A 16220-nucleotide genomic window follows, 5' to 3' on the forward strand; every position below is an offset into this window, starting at 1 on the left:
CTGCTTTCTCAAAACAAAACAAAAAAATCTGTAAATGAAAACAAAAGCAAAAAAAAAACATACCAACGAAATTATTATTGAACTATTGAATAAACTTAAATTTTAGTTTAAAAGAAGCACAAAACTTAAAAACTGGCTTTTTTATAAAAAAAAATAATTAGAACTAAACTATAAACGTTTCCAAAACGCACGAATTAGTTTTTTAAGTTTCTTTTAGAAATTTAATTATATTTTGAAGAAAGCTTTTCTTTTTGGTATTAATCATTATTTAATTTAGTAATTTATAAAACTCTTGCGCTCTTTATATTTTATAAAAAACTATAAAATTTCATTTTTTTATTATTATTATTATTGTTTAATAATTATAATTTAACATTTTGTGATCTTTATTAGATCTATAATTTTTTTTTAATTTTGTTTCTTTTTTATAGATCTAAAATATAAATGAAAAGAAAAAAATAACTTGTTATACTTACTGTTATACATACTTATAAAATACCAATTTGTCCTTATATACATGCATACGAAAAAAAATGTAATGTTAATAATAATATAATGATTAATAATATTTAATAACAATAATAAAAGCAAAAATACATTTTTATTTTAGTTTTTAGATTTTATGTTAAACCATTAAAATATATGTTATATTATACTTAGTTTATAAACAAACAAAAAAAAAGGAAAAAACAAGAAAACGAAAACATTTAGTTTTTCCCCTCAAATGCAAAACAACAAAATGAAAAATAATCTAATTTTATTTATGTTATATGGTATTTTTTTAGTTAAAAAGAAAATCAAATAAAAAACAACTTTATTGAAGTTCCTTTAAACAAATGACTTTTTAATTATATTGCAAAAATATGAAAAAAGTGAATGAATCAGGTACTTTGGTACTTTTTCAGTACTTTTTGATATCGACAATATCGCAATAACCACAGACATTTTCGATATTCTTTTTAACTTATAAACTTTTGGAAGACATTCCACTTAGTAATCAATAAACCAGCTTGAAGTACATATATTATTTAGGCTATAGTATAGTCTAGACTCTAGTAAAGCCTTTAGTCTAGTCTATAGTCAGTTTATAGTTTTTAAAAAGTACTATTTTTGTTACAAGTTAAGACATTTCAGAATTTCAGTTTGCCAGGAATAAATAATAAAGTATTTTAGAAAACCGTAATGAGATTCACGAAAGTAATTATTCGGCATTTAAATTTCCAGTTGTTTTTGAAAACTTTCTAATTATAACCTGTAAAAATTGCGACTACAAAGAACTTTCGACAGGTCCTAAACTTATCCAAATATGTATATCGAAAAACATGCTCGATTTAACATTCTGATAGATAGATAGATAGATAGATAGATAGATAGATAGATAGATAGATAGATAGATAGATAGATAGATAGATAGATAGATAGATAGATAGATAGATAGATAGATAGATAGATAGATAGATAGATAGATAGATAGATAGATAGATAGATAGATAGATAGATAGATAGATAGATAGATAGATAGATAGATAGATAGATTTAAATGGCGAAGTGAGTTCCAAAAAAATAAAAAAACTTCAAAAATCAGCATGACGTGACTATGTCTATGTCAAATTTTATCCTGTTTCGTGTACATTCATATACAATTTTACCCCAAAATCATTATTAATTCCTGAGTTATTTAGATAAGTGATTTACGCCAGTGAAAATTTGGAGTACATAATTAAGAAATCTAAAAACTACTAAACATTAATGGAGTACATGATCCTTTTAGTATTCCTATGTCATGCAGGCATGGATCATGTTTATTTTATTAATAAAAATAACATTTTGCTGATCATGTATCTCCATAACTTAAACCAGGAACTATAACCAACAATTTAAAAAAGCTGAAATGAATTTCTTACTGTGTATACATATAAATTTTTAATATAGAACTTATGGTGTGTATTTAATGCCTTGAATTTGAATTATTTTTACTATTACCTGAAATTTGTTAGATATAACATATGTAAATACTTTTTTAATTTTGTTTTGTTATTTAGCAGAAAACCGCTATGATAATTGCTCATACACATTAGGATTCCTTTCAAAAAAACCAAATGTTTATAAAAGTTATGTGAACATACATATATATATTCACACTTTTAATTAATAACACAAAATAATTGTGACAAAATTTATTGATACAGTTTCTGAAAAAAAAAACGAATCAAGAAAAATGTACATGGGCCGATTTTTAGATATTTAACAGTTAACATATCAAAGCGTGCCTAACAAATTTATTGTGGTTTCGTATGTTGCTGAAATCTGGAAATCATAAAATAATTTACAAAGTAAAACACCCCCAGAAAAAAAAACATTGTTATAGTTAAATTAATGTTTACCTTAAAACAATAAAAAACATTATTAATTTATTTAAAAAAAACTCGTTTAAATTTCATCTACCAAACGAAAACGTTGATGTTGTTTTTCGGGAATAACATTGAAAAATTTCTTATGAATAGGTTGACCCTCACGGCCAGCATAATGACGTTGTATCCATGTATGATCCCAATTAGGATCAATAGGTTCGCAGGTGACATAAACCTTACCATGTTCCATAGCAAACAGAGTACCATTACGGCCGAAGCCAACCTAAATAAACAAAATACCCAAATGATCAATTGTGCAATAAATTTCAAGCAAATCTCTCTCATGTATTTACATTTAAACCTGGATGAAATCTGGTGGTTAATTGCGTGGCCAATAGAGTGCCCTGTGAAACATAATGACCATCTTGTACTCTCCATCCACGATGTTTTGGTCTGGGATGTCCTTTTTTGTTGCGAGTACTACCACCGGTTTTCTTACTGGCATTACGTATTGTGGCTGCAAAAGAGAATTTATTTTATATATTTTTTTGATATATTCTTTATTGTTTTCAATATAATCTTACTTAGCAGCGGTTGGTCTGCTTTTAAACATGTTAAAGATAACTTTTGTAAAATAGTAAATGACATTCTTTTACACTTTTATTCAGAATTTTATAATAATTTACAATTAATTTCCTTACAATTTGTAAGGTTAAATAACAAATGTTGTTTTTCTTAGCAGCTGTTTGAAAAAGTTTGAAATGCATTGCAAATAATAGAGTTTCCATCACAACAAATAATAGAGTTACCAATACACAGCTGATTAGGTTAGGTTTTATAAACTTTGGAATTGATATTTATATCATTTTCTTAATTAGACGTGTTTAGAAGAAAGTGAAGCCAATTACATATATTTTTTGTTAGAATCATACCATAATAATCATAAAATCATTATTAATTTATTTGTTTATTTAAGGAACTGATGTTTAACAGAAAAAAACTTACTTAAAGAGGCATGATCAGATCGAAGGGATTAGCTTATTTTAAAAACATAAAAATAGTTTTACACAATTTTTAAAACGAAAAATTACTAGAAAGTGTCTGCATAAAAAAAAGAAAAAACAGTGATAAAACGACCAAGTACCAAGAATCATTTCCCACAGATTTTCAAGAGAAAAAATTACCAAAAACTCAAAAAAAGTTCTCACTTACTGCAGGCTGTACATTAAGCTACGTTCAGACCTATTTGTTTTGAAAAACAATATAGCCTATAACACCTTCCAAGGATAGATCTATCAACGTTCCAAATTTCAATAAAATCGGTTCAGCCGTTTAGCCGTGATTGACGAACAAAAAAAAGAAAAAAAGACTTACAAAGAGATTTATAATATATATTAGGATATTAGGATTATTTTGAGGGTAAGAGCCCGCGCATCGCTGCCAAAAACACCGGTGTTTTTGGACAAAATTAAGCAACGATTGGTAATAATATGATTATTACTTAAGTATTAGCAAAAATTGTCTTTTTTCCGAAATCCTTCAACTTCACACCATATGTACGTTAAAACTAGTAGAGGTATTTTTTATTCTTTTCGTTTAATTTTTATAAATAATGGCTCTGTTTCGACCACAAACTAAACCAAAAAAACTTCATCCAATTTGAACAAAAAATCGTACTAGCACATTTATGAATCTTGATAAACATAATATTTGTTTGTAAAATTTTTCAAAACTAAAAAAAAAATTATATTTACTTTTATGTGTCTTCAGAATCACAAATGCTCGTGGAAAATTTTTATAACTCAAAACTTTTTTAAACAATTTTGAATTTTGCTTTAAGAAAATTATAAAAAGTACCTAGTAATAATAACACTATTTGTACTCCGAGCTATGCATGCTTAATTGTATGAAATTGTCCTTTATATGAGATGTTACTTGTATGGAAATGGCAACCAAAATATTGAGACTTCGTAATAACTAAGAATTTGTTATAAACGAGTTTAGTACAGCCTTATTAAACCTTAAGAAAATTTAATCAAAAATCTCGTTTTGGACATTGTAGTGGATTCCGTTTGTGTACATCTAGGGATTAAAAAAGTCATAAAAATTCGTTGATAGAGAATTGTCTTTGTTTTTTTTTTTTCTTTTATTTACAAAATTATATTTGGTAAGTATGTAAAACCCTAATGTCGTACAACACAATTTGACTGGGCAACACTTTCTGCAGTTTAAGAGCCACTGTTTACTTTGTAGAATTGTGTTATTCTTCCAATTGTTTATTTATTTTAGTGAATTTTTTAAATTAGGTAAAATGGATAATGCTACCGCAGAACAATCTTTACAAATTAAAGTGCCCACCCTCAAACTAAAAGAGAAAATACGTGAATATACTAAATCACACCGAGAACATTTACGTGCCAATTCTTTGGACGCCTTACGATTTGGTATAGGAGAGATTAAAGCGCGCATTCAAGAATTGGAAAATTTGACTGAAAAAGATGTCACTGGTTTGGCTGGACGTATAAAACGGCGTAAACATGCCACCAATGAGGATATGTATAGATTATCACATGCTTTTCTGCAAGATGAGAAAAATATCGAAACATTTAATAAAATACCGGGGGCAATACAAGTCTTGGTAAAGGAACTAACAGGTATATAGAAAAATATAAGGATATATTTTGTTTCTATGTTTCTAATTTAATATATTTATGAAAACTATAGGCAAAGACTCCGAACGTCAACTATGCGCAGCAGAGTGTTTGTGTAATCTGTCTTTGGGCCAAGCGCCCGTATGTGAAAAAATATCTTCACTAGCAGGTAGCTATCTAGTTACATATCTTCACACTACCGAAACCCAGTTGGTGCGTATGTGTCTTTGGACTTTGGCCAATATTTTAGCTACCGGCCATAAAGGTGCTATACTCCTAATGCAAATGCAATTGCTGCCTCAGTTGTGGAAACTTTATACAGATGATGAGGTAGCCGATACACTAGCAGATTTTCGTGAAGATGCCGCCATATGCCTACATTTAATAGTTTTAAACTCTGAAGTGTTGCTAAGAAAAGAGGATCGTGATTATGTATTTGAAAATTTCATGGGAAAAAATCCTACTTGCTTAGCTGCAGAATATCATTTACAAATTATTTTTCATGTTTTATTTAATGTCCCAGAATTGGTGGCCAATTTTAACTCTTCCCAATTAATGTATCTCATAAATTATTCTCTAAGTAATATTTGTAATACTAAAGAATTTAAAACTGTTTCTCAGCATTTAAAGATTGTATATGCAATTCGTGTACTGGCTAATTTGTTAGCTTGTCATCCTAACAGCTATTCTTTGCTATTGCAACAATTATCATTAGTTTGGCATACAAATCTTGGATTCATTTTAAATACTCTTTTTGGATTTCAAAATGTTTATTTAACGCAAGAGCTATTGTGGTTTTTAAAAAATATTTTGAATTTAGAAAGTTCTTTAAATTTAGGCCAGAATAATTTCCTAGAGAAATTAAATATTTGTAAAAGTAATATATTAGATCAAATGCCTATTTTAAATAGTGTTACTACTGAATCGATGATACTATAAAAGAGGTTTTATTAATATTGAATTTATTTATTATTATTGTTGAATTGAATAAAATGTAATTGGATTGTTATATTTGGATAAAAAGAATAATTTACTTAATGGCATCCAAGTAAGGAAGATCTTCCTATGTATTTATCTATCAAAAACCTTATGACCAAAGCTTGATACAAAATACTTATTGGACTATATAAATGAAGTCTAAGCTGTTACTAAATATTCAAAACTCTTAACGGTGCATTTGTTAGCAAACAGATGACCCAAAGACTACTGATCCTATAACAATGCATTGATTTTAAAAAAATCCACGACATATTGGATTTGCTTTAGAAATATTGTCTACACTCGGAGTCTGTTGTTGTATTCTCCAATGTTTTTGGAAATATAAGATCTATTTACCATGCAACTCAGAAATAATAAGATATGCAGAAAGGCACGAAGAACTTATAATCGGAATAGAACAGACTGCAAGATGTATTATAGTATCAGCCATAAATAGCATCTGTATCGCTTCATTGCGAAAATGTACTTTCTCTTTATTAAATTTGTAGAAAAATGTTTTGTACCTAAGAGTGTCCAATTGAGGATGCAATTTCGAAAGTGGTTTAATTTAAAATTTCTAACAATGTGCTTTCCGATGATTAACTATTACAACTGAAAATGTCCAACTAAATTTCTTAAGATGTATGTATACAGTAACAACTGTTAAACACACAATTCAATCAAATTCAAATTGCAATGTAATTGAATAAAAACTATATTAGTTGAAAACTATTTCATTCTTAATCCCACATAAAATAAAAGCACGTCCTCTTTTTAAACAACTTAATATTAATTTTAATAAAACTTAATTTTATTTTTGTTTTTTTATAAGATGGTTTTTTTATTAAAAAAACAAATACATTTTAGATGGTCGAATGTATTCACACAGCGAACGTATCAGAGGTTGATAAAGGAATCCTAAAATGAAACAAAGAAAACACAAACATTAAAACCCATAAAAATTTGAATGCAAATAACAAAAATATGAAAAAAATTAAAAAAAAAAAACTCAGTTCAGTTATGGTAAAAACTAGAAATCACTCAGCAGAGGTCTGACGGACTAGTATAAATCGTCACTGTTTATTTTTTTACAAAAAACATAAATAAAAACAATCTCATTACCTTAACTTAAGCGACCAACAAGCAGGCACCACCGGCCTTCTTGATTTTGTTTTCAGCCTTCTTTGAGAAGTATTTGGCCTTAACAATGACGGGCAAGTTGGGGAAGTGACCACGGCCCAACAATTTGTAGTAACCCTGTAATAATAAAAATAAAATAAACATTATAAAACAATTTGTTCAAAATAATAGAAATATTTCTATTAAAATTATTATTTGTATAAATATAGAATCTGAAAGGCTTTCGCTACATGGGAAAAGCAATTTGTACGGTCGCATTCAGTCCGCCCGACGCCTTAGGGTATATCTTCATGTTCTATATTTTAACACTTTTAATAATTATATTTCTTTAATGGTTTCTTTTTTTTCTAAAAATTTCAACTTACGAATTTAACCAAATCGATAACTGGAGCCTTGGGGTTCTTTTCCTTTTCCAATTCAGCGACCTTGTCGACACCGACTAAAGACCACAATTTGTCCAAATTCATGGTGGGGCAGAATTTGTGTTGACGACGCAAGTGGAAGTTTCTCATACCGACTTTGCCGAAATAACCGGGATGGTATTTGTCAAAGTTGATACGGTGGTGATGCATACCACCAGCGTTACCGCGACCACCAGGGTGCTTACGGTGTTTGCCAATACGACCGTGACCATGACTTACATGACCGCGAAGCTTTCTGGTCTTCTTCCTCTTGATATTCGACTAGATTGGTGAAAAATATACAATTAGAAATGGAACGAAATTCTAATAAATTTCATATTTCATGTTCAGAAATACACAACACGTGGTTTGTATACACGAGTAGCCACAAGATACATTTTTTTTATTTTCCAATTCTTTTCACACACAATTTTTAGTCGTTTGTTGTTGATTGAGGTTAGGAACGACGTGTTAAAATTAAGATTTTTATCACTTATTTCCCCATTTTGGTAAATAGTTATCAAAATTAATCACTAGCTTGATGTTTGCTCGGAGAAATTCACAGAATTTATTTAAAACTATTCAGCTTTTTCAGTTAATTTCATTTTTTATGTTAGTTGTGGCAACTCGCGTAAAGAACTACGTCCACTCACCATCTTGAATTTTTTAGAAAGAAAGAAGTCAGCGAAGTTGGTTGCACTTTCCACATGTCAGCGATATTTACGTGCTGTGTTTAGTACGCACAGTGTTGTATTTGGTTGTTTTGGCCGTTGCTACATCACGCATTGTGAAATCAATGTTGTTAATTGAGTAAATTAATAAGTGTTCCACTCATTTTATACTCGCGTAATTCGACTCGCTGCTTTTACTTCAAGCATTTTTTTTGTTTCAATTAATAAAAAAGTGTTTGCTACAAACATGAGATACGAAAAATACATTGTTATTTGACAAACCGTAAGACCTGGTCCACACAAGGAAACTTTTGTTGAGAAACTTTTTCTTAATTCTCTTTAGAAGATTCCTTATGTACAGACATGGAAAAATTTGTTCCAGAAACTACGTGTTCCTGTAGCAGCAACACGTGTAAAGTTGGTGGCTGGGTTGACAATCCTTGGTCGTTGTTCGTTGTTGTTGTAACAGCTTAAACTATACAATTTTAATCCGGGGGTTCTGTATTTATGTCCAAGCCGAGAAATTGGGCTACTTCAATAGGGTTAGTCCATAAATCCATTGGGCTAAGTGAAGTAGGGTGGGCTGACAGTTGAATATGTGGTGGGTATCATGGGGACCCTGTCTACAAGATGGGCATATATTGGGGACGGCACGGTCTATGCGGGACCAGTAGGCATTGAGCCTGTTGCTCCATCCCGATCTCAGTTGTGCCAGAGCAACTCTTGTTTTCCACGGCAGGTTCTTCTCTATTTCATGCGGTAACCTGAAACCGCGGTATTGATGGCGTCTCTATGAATGTCGTTCAGAGCTGCTGTATAAGGGATCCTGAACATAACTTCGTATGTTTTCTTCGTATACACGAAGGTCCTTCCTGACATGCCTCGGTCGTTGTTCGTTGAGTTGTCTGGCGCGAAGAGCCGATTGTCGTGGGAACAGGAGTTAAAACTACGTGTAAATTGCATTGGTTTGTTGTTATGGAATATTAAAAATTATACTATTAGGAACAGGGCGTATAGAAAAGGCTAAATGGTAAGGAACATATATGACCCTACACTCATAACTGCAATGACCTCCTTTAATATCTGACTTGTTATTAGGATTCAATAGTGTCATCAAAAAGTCGACTTTTTTGCAATTTATGAAAAGTAGCAATAAAACGAAGATTTTTGAAAAAATATATAATTTTTAATAATTTTAATTATATTTTAAAACAATTTTTTATAAACTGTTATAACTAGAAGGCTCATATAATATATATTAGACTTTTTGTTTTTGATTGGTTTTTCGAATGAGTTATTCTATTTTTTCTTATCGATTTTGTTAAAAACCCGATATGTATATAGAACTCTACACACACTCTTTTGATTAGCATTTTTAGTTGTCAACACTGCTTAGAATTTGTGATTTCTAAATAAGCCGGCAACACCGGCTTCTTTGGAGATATATCCCGAAGAGTAGGATGTTTCATTTGAGAACTTTATAAAGATCAGATAGTTTTAATTATACAAATCCGCATAAAATCAGACCACCGAATAGGATTTTAGATCTTATAATTACCTTAAATATAATAATAATTCATTGTTTTCAATCTCTTGTTAGAAACTACAATGTTTTAATTGCCCTAGATGTTAATCACTTTAATTCAATTTAAAGAAAATTTTATATAGTTTTCAAAATGTGGGAAAGTATTCCACATAAGAGGAAAACGCTTATTCGACTTGAACTGGCAACCCTGTTAGGGTCGTTTACATATTATTCTGCCATGCAATTATTTGGTGAAAGGTGACTTTCTAAAAAGGTTTAAAAAAACTTAACAGCTGTTATTTTTTTTCTTGTAGATTTCTACGGTACAGCAGTAAATTAATGTAATCGTGACCTTGATTTGGTGAAGAAACAACAAATTGTTATTTCGTTATTACAGAAAAGTGTGAAAATTTTAAGTTTTGCCAGAAAAATTGCATTGTAAAACATTCCTTCCAGTTACATCATTAATAGTTTTGTTATTATAAATTTGTGTGATAAGAACAAACGCTGATTTTTAACCTTGAACTGTTTATTTCTATTGCGGAAGTTCTATAAAAATTGCAATTGAAATATGGCCCAAACTTACAAAAATGTTACCCATTGTATTTTTGACATGGATGGTTTATTATTAGGTAAGTTTTTTATATAGGAAAGAATATTTTATTCATTTAGAACTTCTACTCATCAAAAGATAACATAGGTAGTTTCTTTTGGACTACAGTGGTTCTTAATCATGTTTAGGGTGGCCATCTTATTCATATTGATAAACTATAAAACAAGTAAGAAAGCATGGATTTAGCTACCATGGATTTAGCTAAACAATTATGGGTGCAGTGTTTAGCCAGGTTCGCACTTGGTGCGAAAAAGTTCACAAAACTAGTTTTTTAACATTTAAAACAAAAACCCTTAAAATTATATTTAAATTGAAGGCTCCAAAATGAATCATGTTTGTGATTAAGAACCACTTAGTCCTAAACATATACACATAATATACTCAAAACGAATGCAGATACCGAAGCCCTATATACAAAGGCTACTCAACAAATCCTGGATAAATATGACAAAACCTATACATGGGAAGTTAAAATGACTTTAATGGGATTACGTCATATGGAAATGTGCGAACGTATTGTAAAAATCTATAATCTTCCCCTTACGCCTGAAGAATATTCGAAATTGCAGAAAGAAGTAAATTCACAAATTATGAAGAATGCTGAATTATTACCAGGTAATATTCTTAAGATCACATCAGAACTAATGCTTTTGTTTTTTTGTGTTTTTGTTTCTTTTTTCTCTCTCTCTCTTTCTCTTCGTTTTCTTTTGTCTTCTCCTCTTGGCTCACAGATACTGAACCTGTGTACGAGGAAGTCATAAGGCAAATAGCAGAAGAATATAATAAAACGTATCCCATAGAGGTACGTCTTAAAGTTTTGGGCACTACGGAACCACGCACTGCTGAAATAGCGGTTACCGAGATGGGTTTACCCATTAGTCCGCAACAGTTTTTGGAAAAATTCCATAAGTTATGCCGTACGCTATTAGCCAATTGTCCATTGAAGCCAGGTTAGAAAATAAATGGCTATTGTTTTCTCTATTTGAAGCTTTCATTTTGAATATGATTTTCAATAATCTTTTTAGTGTTGTTGTAAAATTGCACGTTTTTTTTTAAATTTTATAATAGATCATTAGTAGGTTTTTAATTTTTATAAAATGGTTTAACTATTTAGCAACTCATGTGGGATAAACTATTAGCTTTTATAAAAATTAAGTAATTTTTGTATAAAATCAAAAAAAAGAAAAAACTTGTCGATAAAATAGAAAAAATAAAAAGTTTCTTTTTAATTTTTAGGAGAACAAATATAATTTTAAAGTTTGATCACTTGATGTACATTTTTTTCTTTTCACATTTATATTTGAAATTAATTAGTCCTAATGCTCTAATATTAATCATTCATTTATAAATATATGTGTAGTGTTTATTTTAATTTTTTTTAAAACAATATTTATGTAAATTATAGCACAAAGTATGCATTCTTTTGTTGTTATAAATAAAAAAACAAAAGATATGTGTGTATGTGGGTAATATTTTTCTTATACAAAATTTGTTTTATAAATTTGATAATTGATTGTCTTATTCATAAACTTTTTCAATGGTTAATAAATCAAATTTTCATACGAAATTTGTTTTATAAACCTTTGATAAATTGTTATGAATAAGGCAGTAATAACATAAATTTGAATTTATAGAATATATTTAACAAATAAGTTATTGAGAGTAAATTACACAAAGTGACAGTGGAAAATCACTCATCATCTAATCTAGTATTGTAATTTATAGGACACACATTTAAAATTTACGAAAATCATATTATCAACGTACATACAAATTTGCTTTAAGAAGTTTCGTAGAGACTTTTAGTTCGTTAAAAAATAAGCTTAGCTTATATGTATTCTAGGGTTAATTATGGGCAAATTTTGTTCAGGAATGAGTCCAAAAACGATTAAAACATTGTCAGCAAAAACTTCAATGGACTTTGTATATATCACAAAGTGGTTTATTTTCATATACAAATCATATTGTTCTTTAATGTGACAATAAAAGTAAACCCTATTTTAACCCTACAAATATCTCACTATGATATAAAAATACTGAGACCAGATTAGAATTCAGCGCAGATCAGCTTTAAAAAAAAAGATAAATTCTGCTACCAAATTTTTTATAAATTTTCAATGGTTACAATATTATTTTAGCAAAATCGAAAGAAAAAGTCCTAAACTTATTATTTTAAAATTCAGACTAAAATATATTAAACAATTGGCAGTGATGAGTTGGAATCCGTAGTGCCTTTTTACTAAAATAAGTTGTGTTGTCTATGATAACTAATTGTTAGTGTGTAGTAAAATGATAGAAAATAATTCAGAATTGAGTAAATTTTAAACAAATTTAATTTGTATTCTATCAGGCCAGTCACAGAATTCCATTCCGATCAAAAGTGAAATTAACTTTCATAATTTTCTTCTCCCATAAAGGAAAATTACATATTTTTCGAAATGAAACCACTTCACATTTTTAACGTGAAATTGACAATAGTTTAAAGTTATTATTTTTTATGTTTTTATCGATTTATTTACAATTTATAATTCGATCGAAATGGAATTCTGTGACAGGCCTGTATATCCCGTTTCTTTATACATACTGTTGTATAAAACAGGATAATTATAAACAATTGAAATTTTTAATCTAAAGTTTTATATTAAAGTTTAAAACTAATCCTAATAACTGTATACATATAGTATATATGTATATGGAAACGAGGTACAAATTTCCCTTTATAATTTTTGATTTTTCAGTAGACTACTACAGTATTAGATGTTAGTTTTAAATCCTATTTTTTTAAACAGCTCAAATTATAGATAATTTATTTATTTAAATAGATTTTCAAATAAATATAATAATTAGCAATTATATACATATACAGCTTTATGGTTATATAGCTTTTAACACAACAGTTTGATTGTGTGTTTTAATTTTTATTATTTAAAAAAAAAAAAAACATATCTAGTAAAACATTACAATACCCCATATTAAACACATAATATTAATAAACATTTTCAGGAGCTGAACGACTTTTGCGTCATCTACATACGCACAATATACCAATCTGTTTGGCCACCAGTTCAGGTGAGGAAATGGTCGAAATAAAAATCACCAATCATCGTGAAGTCTTTAAACTATTCCATCATCGTGTTTGCGGTTCTACCGATGCTGAAGTGAAACAGGGTAAACCTGCTCCTGATATTTTCCTTATTGCTGCATCACGTTTTCCCGACAAACCAGATCCGGCCAAATGTTTGGTTTTCGAAGATGCACCAAATGGTGTTAAAGCTGCACATAGTGCTGGCATGCAAGTGGTAATGGTACCTGATGAACGTGTACCCTTGGAAATGTCTGCATTGGCTACTCAACGTTTGAAATCATTAGAGGATTTCCAACCGGAATTATATGGTTTGCCACCATTTGAAAAGTAAATGTTCAGAAAGATGTATTTTGAATATGAATTTGCGTTGCAATTAGTATTTGCTTTTTTATGATTATTTAAAACATTTATATGTATGTACCTTATTAGTAAAATTACATATTTGTAAAAAAAACTGCAAGCTGAGCTTAACTTAAATTTAGGTTTAAAAAACCTAAATTACACTACTACCTTATAAGAATTTAAATAAATGTTAATTTTTTGAAAAGCATGTATCTGTTTTTTTTTAATTTTTTACTTTAAACAGAAAAATTCTTAGCCAAACAGAAAAAATCTTAGAGTAAATTTTGCAGCTTTATTTTCGAAATTATTGCTGTTAAGTCCTCAGGTATGTAGGTATTACTTTTTAAATTGAATTATCATGTTCATGCTCTCGACTTAAGATTAAGTAAAAATTTAATTAATAATCTTTTTCATTGAATTTTGAATTCCTTTTTAACTATTAGTTAATTTCTCTTTTACAATTAGTTAATTTCTCTTTTATATATGATACCGGATTTTAACAAGCTCCTAAACACTGAAAAGTTTCATTAACCCACCTTCTCTTCATTTAGTTGATTTATATTACAATTTTTAATCAAATCACTGTTTACTTTAAATTTTCAATTTTCTGTTTTTTTTATTCCACATAATTATTGGCTTATAATTTAGATAATGTTGATACTAAGATTTTGAATCTAATGTTTATTTACCAACAGCTTCGACTTGTTTTTGAATATCTTGAGCAGATTGATTTGTCAATGGTACCGATGTTTCCTTGCCCAAAGCTATTAAGAAATGAAAAGTGAAAACTCAATAAGAAATACCATTTATTGCCAATATATTGTATATACTTACCATAGCGTGCCCACAAACGGGGTTGTACTCCTGAACATTCTCTAATCAAAATAGGCAATTCGGGATTATCTTTCTTTAAAGTGGGATAGAAACGTTCAACATATTCTCTATAAGATGCAAAAAGAAAATACAATTTAGTTCCTTTCTGTTTCACATTATGTAACCTCAAATTGGTTTGTTCCAGTTTGTTTGCAATTTACCTGGCTCCCTTGGAAGCTTCACCGGTTTGACACAAGTGAATGCGGAGTTCCTTTAATTTAGGACTCATTTTTGTGAATCTTGTAATGGCAACACGCATTTTGCTTGATTTTTATGTAGAAAAATGTACCGCACAGGAATACGGAATGCTTTGTCCGTTTTGGATTAAAAACAACAAAATATTTTCTTCTTCTATTTAGCGAATATGTCAAAAACAGCTGTCTTTAGAAATGGTAAGTGATGCAAATGTTTGTATATATGTTGTCAAAATGTTGGCGTTTTTTGGCGTCAATTATAACAGGATTTTATAAATCGACTTTCGAATAATTGAACAATCGACTTTTTATCGAAAAAAGTTGAAGTAAACTATTTTGTTCCAAAAAAGTCGATAACTAAACTATCGTATATGGACTTTATAAATAAAAGTAGAGAAAAATCCAAAATATTACTTTTTTCCAACAATTTAACTTAAGTTGAAAAAATAGTTCATTCAAACTTCTCAAACGTTAATTGTGAAATTACATTCAAATATTTTATTTCTATACGGAAAAGTCAAAAAAGTCTATAAAAGGTCGAAGCCATAAAGTCGAAATAGTCGTTATAACGACTTAATTGTACATGTTTCGATCCTTAATATAGGAAAAGATTTTAGTTTTCTAAATAGGAAAGCTGTTTTCGTACAAGAAAAAAAAAATAATAAAATGTTGGTTCCATAGACCTGGTCCACACTAGAAGACTTTTGTGGAGAAACTTTTTCTTAATTTTCTTTTGAAGTTTTCTTAATGTCCACACATAGAAACGTTTGTTTAATTGCGTTGATTTGACCTGGTTCACACTAGGAAACTTTTTTGGGAAACTTTTGATTTTTGTGTGTGAGTAAAAGAGAAGAATATATATCAACCATCTCTTTCTCTCACACACAAAATCAAAAGTTTCTCAACAAAAGTTTTCCAGTGTGAACCAGGTCTTTGTTGTTGTACGAATGAGAAGAATAACAAAACAAGTTTCCGAGTACGAAAAACTCCGTACAGCGAGGGAGATGAATGATATTCATTCTCTTTCTATCTCACGCAAAATCAAATGTTTCCCAAAAAAAAGTTTCCTAGTGTGGACCGGCACATAGTTGCTAAAATAATTTTGTACATTAAAGCAACAACAGATTGTTCAGACCTGGTTCACACTTGGAAACTTTTGTTGAGAAACTTTTTAGTTTGTGAGTGAGAGAAAGAGATGGTTTGTATTTCTTTCTCTCACACACAAAAATCAAAAATTTCACCAAAAAAGTTTCCCAGTGTGAACCAGGTCTTATTTGTTCCACTTTACAAGGTGTAATACCTTGTATTTTAATTATTTATTGTACCAAAAAGAATCCTGTTCAAAATATTTTAAAAAAAGACCCATACAAAAAAAAAATAAAATGAATAAAATTTA

The 16220-nt window shown here is 29.2% G+C and overlaps 5 protein-coding genes across 6 annotated transcripts; 2 read left to right on the forward strand and 3 right to left on the reverse strand.

The window, feature by feature from the left end:
• Positions 1–2368: 2368 nt before the first annotated feature.
• On the reverse strand, positions 2369–3095 carry LOC111678158 (39S ribosomal protein L27, mitochondrial). Its single transcript, XM_023439417.2, has 3 exons — positions 2936–3095; positions 2705–2868; positions 2369–2634 (listed from the first exon to the last, which is right to left on the reverse strand). The coding sequence occupies exons 1-3, from the start codon at positions 2997–2999 to the stop codon at positions 2431–2433; spliced, it is 432 nt and encodes a 143-aa protein (XP_023295185.1). The 5' UTR covers positions 3000–3095; the 3' UTR covers positions 2369–2430.
• Positions 3096–4584: 1489 nt separating this feature from the next.
• Positions 4585–6054, forward strand: LOC111678155. Its single transcript, XM_023439414.2, has 2 exons — positions 4585–5005; positions 5076–6054. The coding sequence occupies exons 1-2, from the start codon at positions 4663–4665 to the stop codon at positions 5939–5941; spliced, it is 1209 nt and encodes a 402-aa protein (XP_023295182.2). The 5' UTR covers positions 4585–4662; the 3' UTR covers positions 5942–6054.
• A 715-nt stretch (positions 6055–6769) lies between these two features.
• LOC111678160 (60S ribosomal protein L27a) lies at positions 6770–8199 on the reverse strand. Its single transcript, XM_023439419.2, has 4 exons — positions 8175–8199; positions 7486–7803; positions 7103–7237; positions 6770–6898 (listed from the first exon to the last, which is right to left on the reverse strand). The coding sequence occupies exons 1-3, from the start codon at positions 8175–8177 to the stop codon at positions 7109–7111; spliced, it is 450 nt and encodes a 149-aa protein (XP_023295187.1). The 5' UTR covers positions 8178–8199; the 3' UTR covers positions 6770–6898; positions 7103–7108.
• A 1661-nt stretch (positions 8200–9860) lies between these two features.
• LOC111678144 (probable pseudouridine-5'-phosphatase) lies at positions 9861–13965 on the forward strand. Of its 2 annotated transcripts, none has more exons than XM_046956404.1 (4): positions 9861–9975; positions 10032–10349; positions 10727–10945; positions 13334–13965. In XM_046956404.1, exons 2-4 carry the CDS (start codon positions 10289–10291, stop codon positions 13744–13746), a joined length of 693 nt encoding a protein of 230 aa, XP_046812360.1. In that variant the 5' UTR covers positions 9861–9975; positions 10032–10288; the 3' UTR covers positions 13747–13965. The 2 variants fall into 2 exon arrangements, with proteins under 2 accessions (XP_046812360.1, XP_046812359.1); XM_046956403.1 differs by lacking the exon at positions 10727–10945 and adding an exon at positions 11062–11280 and having other exon boundaries at positions 9862–9975.
• A 382-nt stretch (positions 13966–14347) lies between these two features.
• On the reverse strand, positions 14348–14968 carry LOC111678159 (NADH dehydrogenase [ubiquinone] 1 alpha subcomplex subunit 2). Its single transcript, XM_023439418.2, has 3 exons — positions 14792–14968; positions 14592–14698; positions 14348–14521 (listed from the first exon to the last, which is right to left on the reverse strand). Exons 1-3 carry the CDS (start codon positions 14887–14889, stop codon positions 14439–14441), a joined length of 288 nt encoding a protein of 95 aa, XP_023295186.1. The 5' UTR covers positions 14890–14968; the 3' UTR covers positions 14348–14438.
• Between the last annotated feature and the right edge of the window lie 1252 nt (positions 14969–16220).

The sequence above is a fragment of the Lucilia cuprina genome, chromosome 2, assembly GCF_022045245.1.
Source record: "Lucilia cuprina isolate Lc7/37 chromosome 2, ASM2204524v1, whole genome shotgun sequence".
Classification (NCBI taxonomy): Eukaryota; Metazoa; Arthropoda; class Insecta; order Diptera; family Calliphoridae; genus Lucilia; species Lucilia cuprina.

Excerpts from the sequence above, each read along its gene's own strand:
- LOC111678155 (XM_023439414.2), top strand. The coding sequence starts at position 4,663 with ATGGATAATGCTACCGCAGAACAATCTTTACAAATTAAAGTGCCCACC. Across the intron at positions 5,006-5,075 it reads CTTGGTAAAGGAACTAACAG|GCAAAGACTCCGAACGTCAA; the intron begins GTATATAGAAAA and ends TGAAAACTATAG.
- LOC111678160 (XM_023439419.2), bottom strand. Across the intron at positions 7,238-7,485 it reads TTATCGATTTGGTTAAATTC|GGTTACTACAAATTGTTGGG; the intron begins GTAAGTTGAAAT and ends TTATTATTACAG.
- LOC111678159 (XM_023439418.2), bottom strand. The coding sequence starts at position 14,889 with ATGCGTGTTGCCATTACAAGATTCACAAAAATGAGTCCTAAATTAAAG. Across the intron at positions 14,699-14,791 it reads GAAGCTTCCAAGGGAGCCAG|AGAATATGTTGAACGTTTCT; the intron begins GTAAATTGCAAA and ends TGCATCTTATAG. Across the intron at positions 14,522-14,591 it reads CCGTTTGTGGGCACGCTATG|CTTTGGGCAAGGAAACATCG; the intron begins GTAAGTATATAC and ends ATTTCTTAATAG.
- LOC111678158 (XM_023439417.2), bottom strand. The coding sequence starts at position 2,999 with ATGTCATTTACTATTTTACAAAAGTTATCTTTAACATGTTTAAAAGCA. Across the intron at positions 2,869-2,935 it reads AGCAGACCAACCGCTGCTAA|CCACAATACGTAATGCCAGT; the intron begins GTAAGATTATAT and ends TCTCTTTTGCAG. Across the intron at positions 2,635-2,704 it reads GATTTCATCCAGGTTTAAAT|GTTGGCTTCGGCCGTAATGG; the intron begins GTAAATACATGA and ends TTGTTTATTTAG.
- LOC111678144 (XM_046956404.1), top strand. The coding sequence starts at position 10,289 with ATGGCCCAAACTTACAAAAATGTTACCCATTGTATTTTTGACATGGAT. Across the intron at positions 10,350-10,726 it reads CATGGATGGTTTATTATTAG|ATACCGAAGCCCTATATACA; the intron begins GTAAGTTTTTTA and ends AAACGAATGCAG. Across the intron at positions 10,946-13,333 it reads GAATGCTGAATTATTACCAG|GAGCTGAACGACTTTTGCGT; the intron begins GTAATATTCTTA and ends AAACATTTTCAG.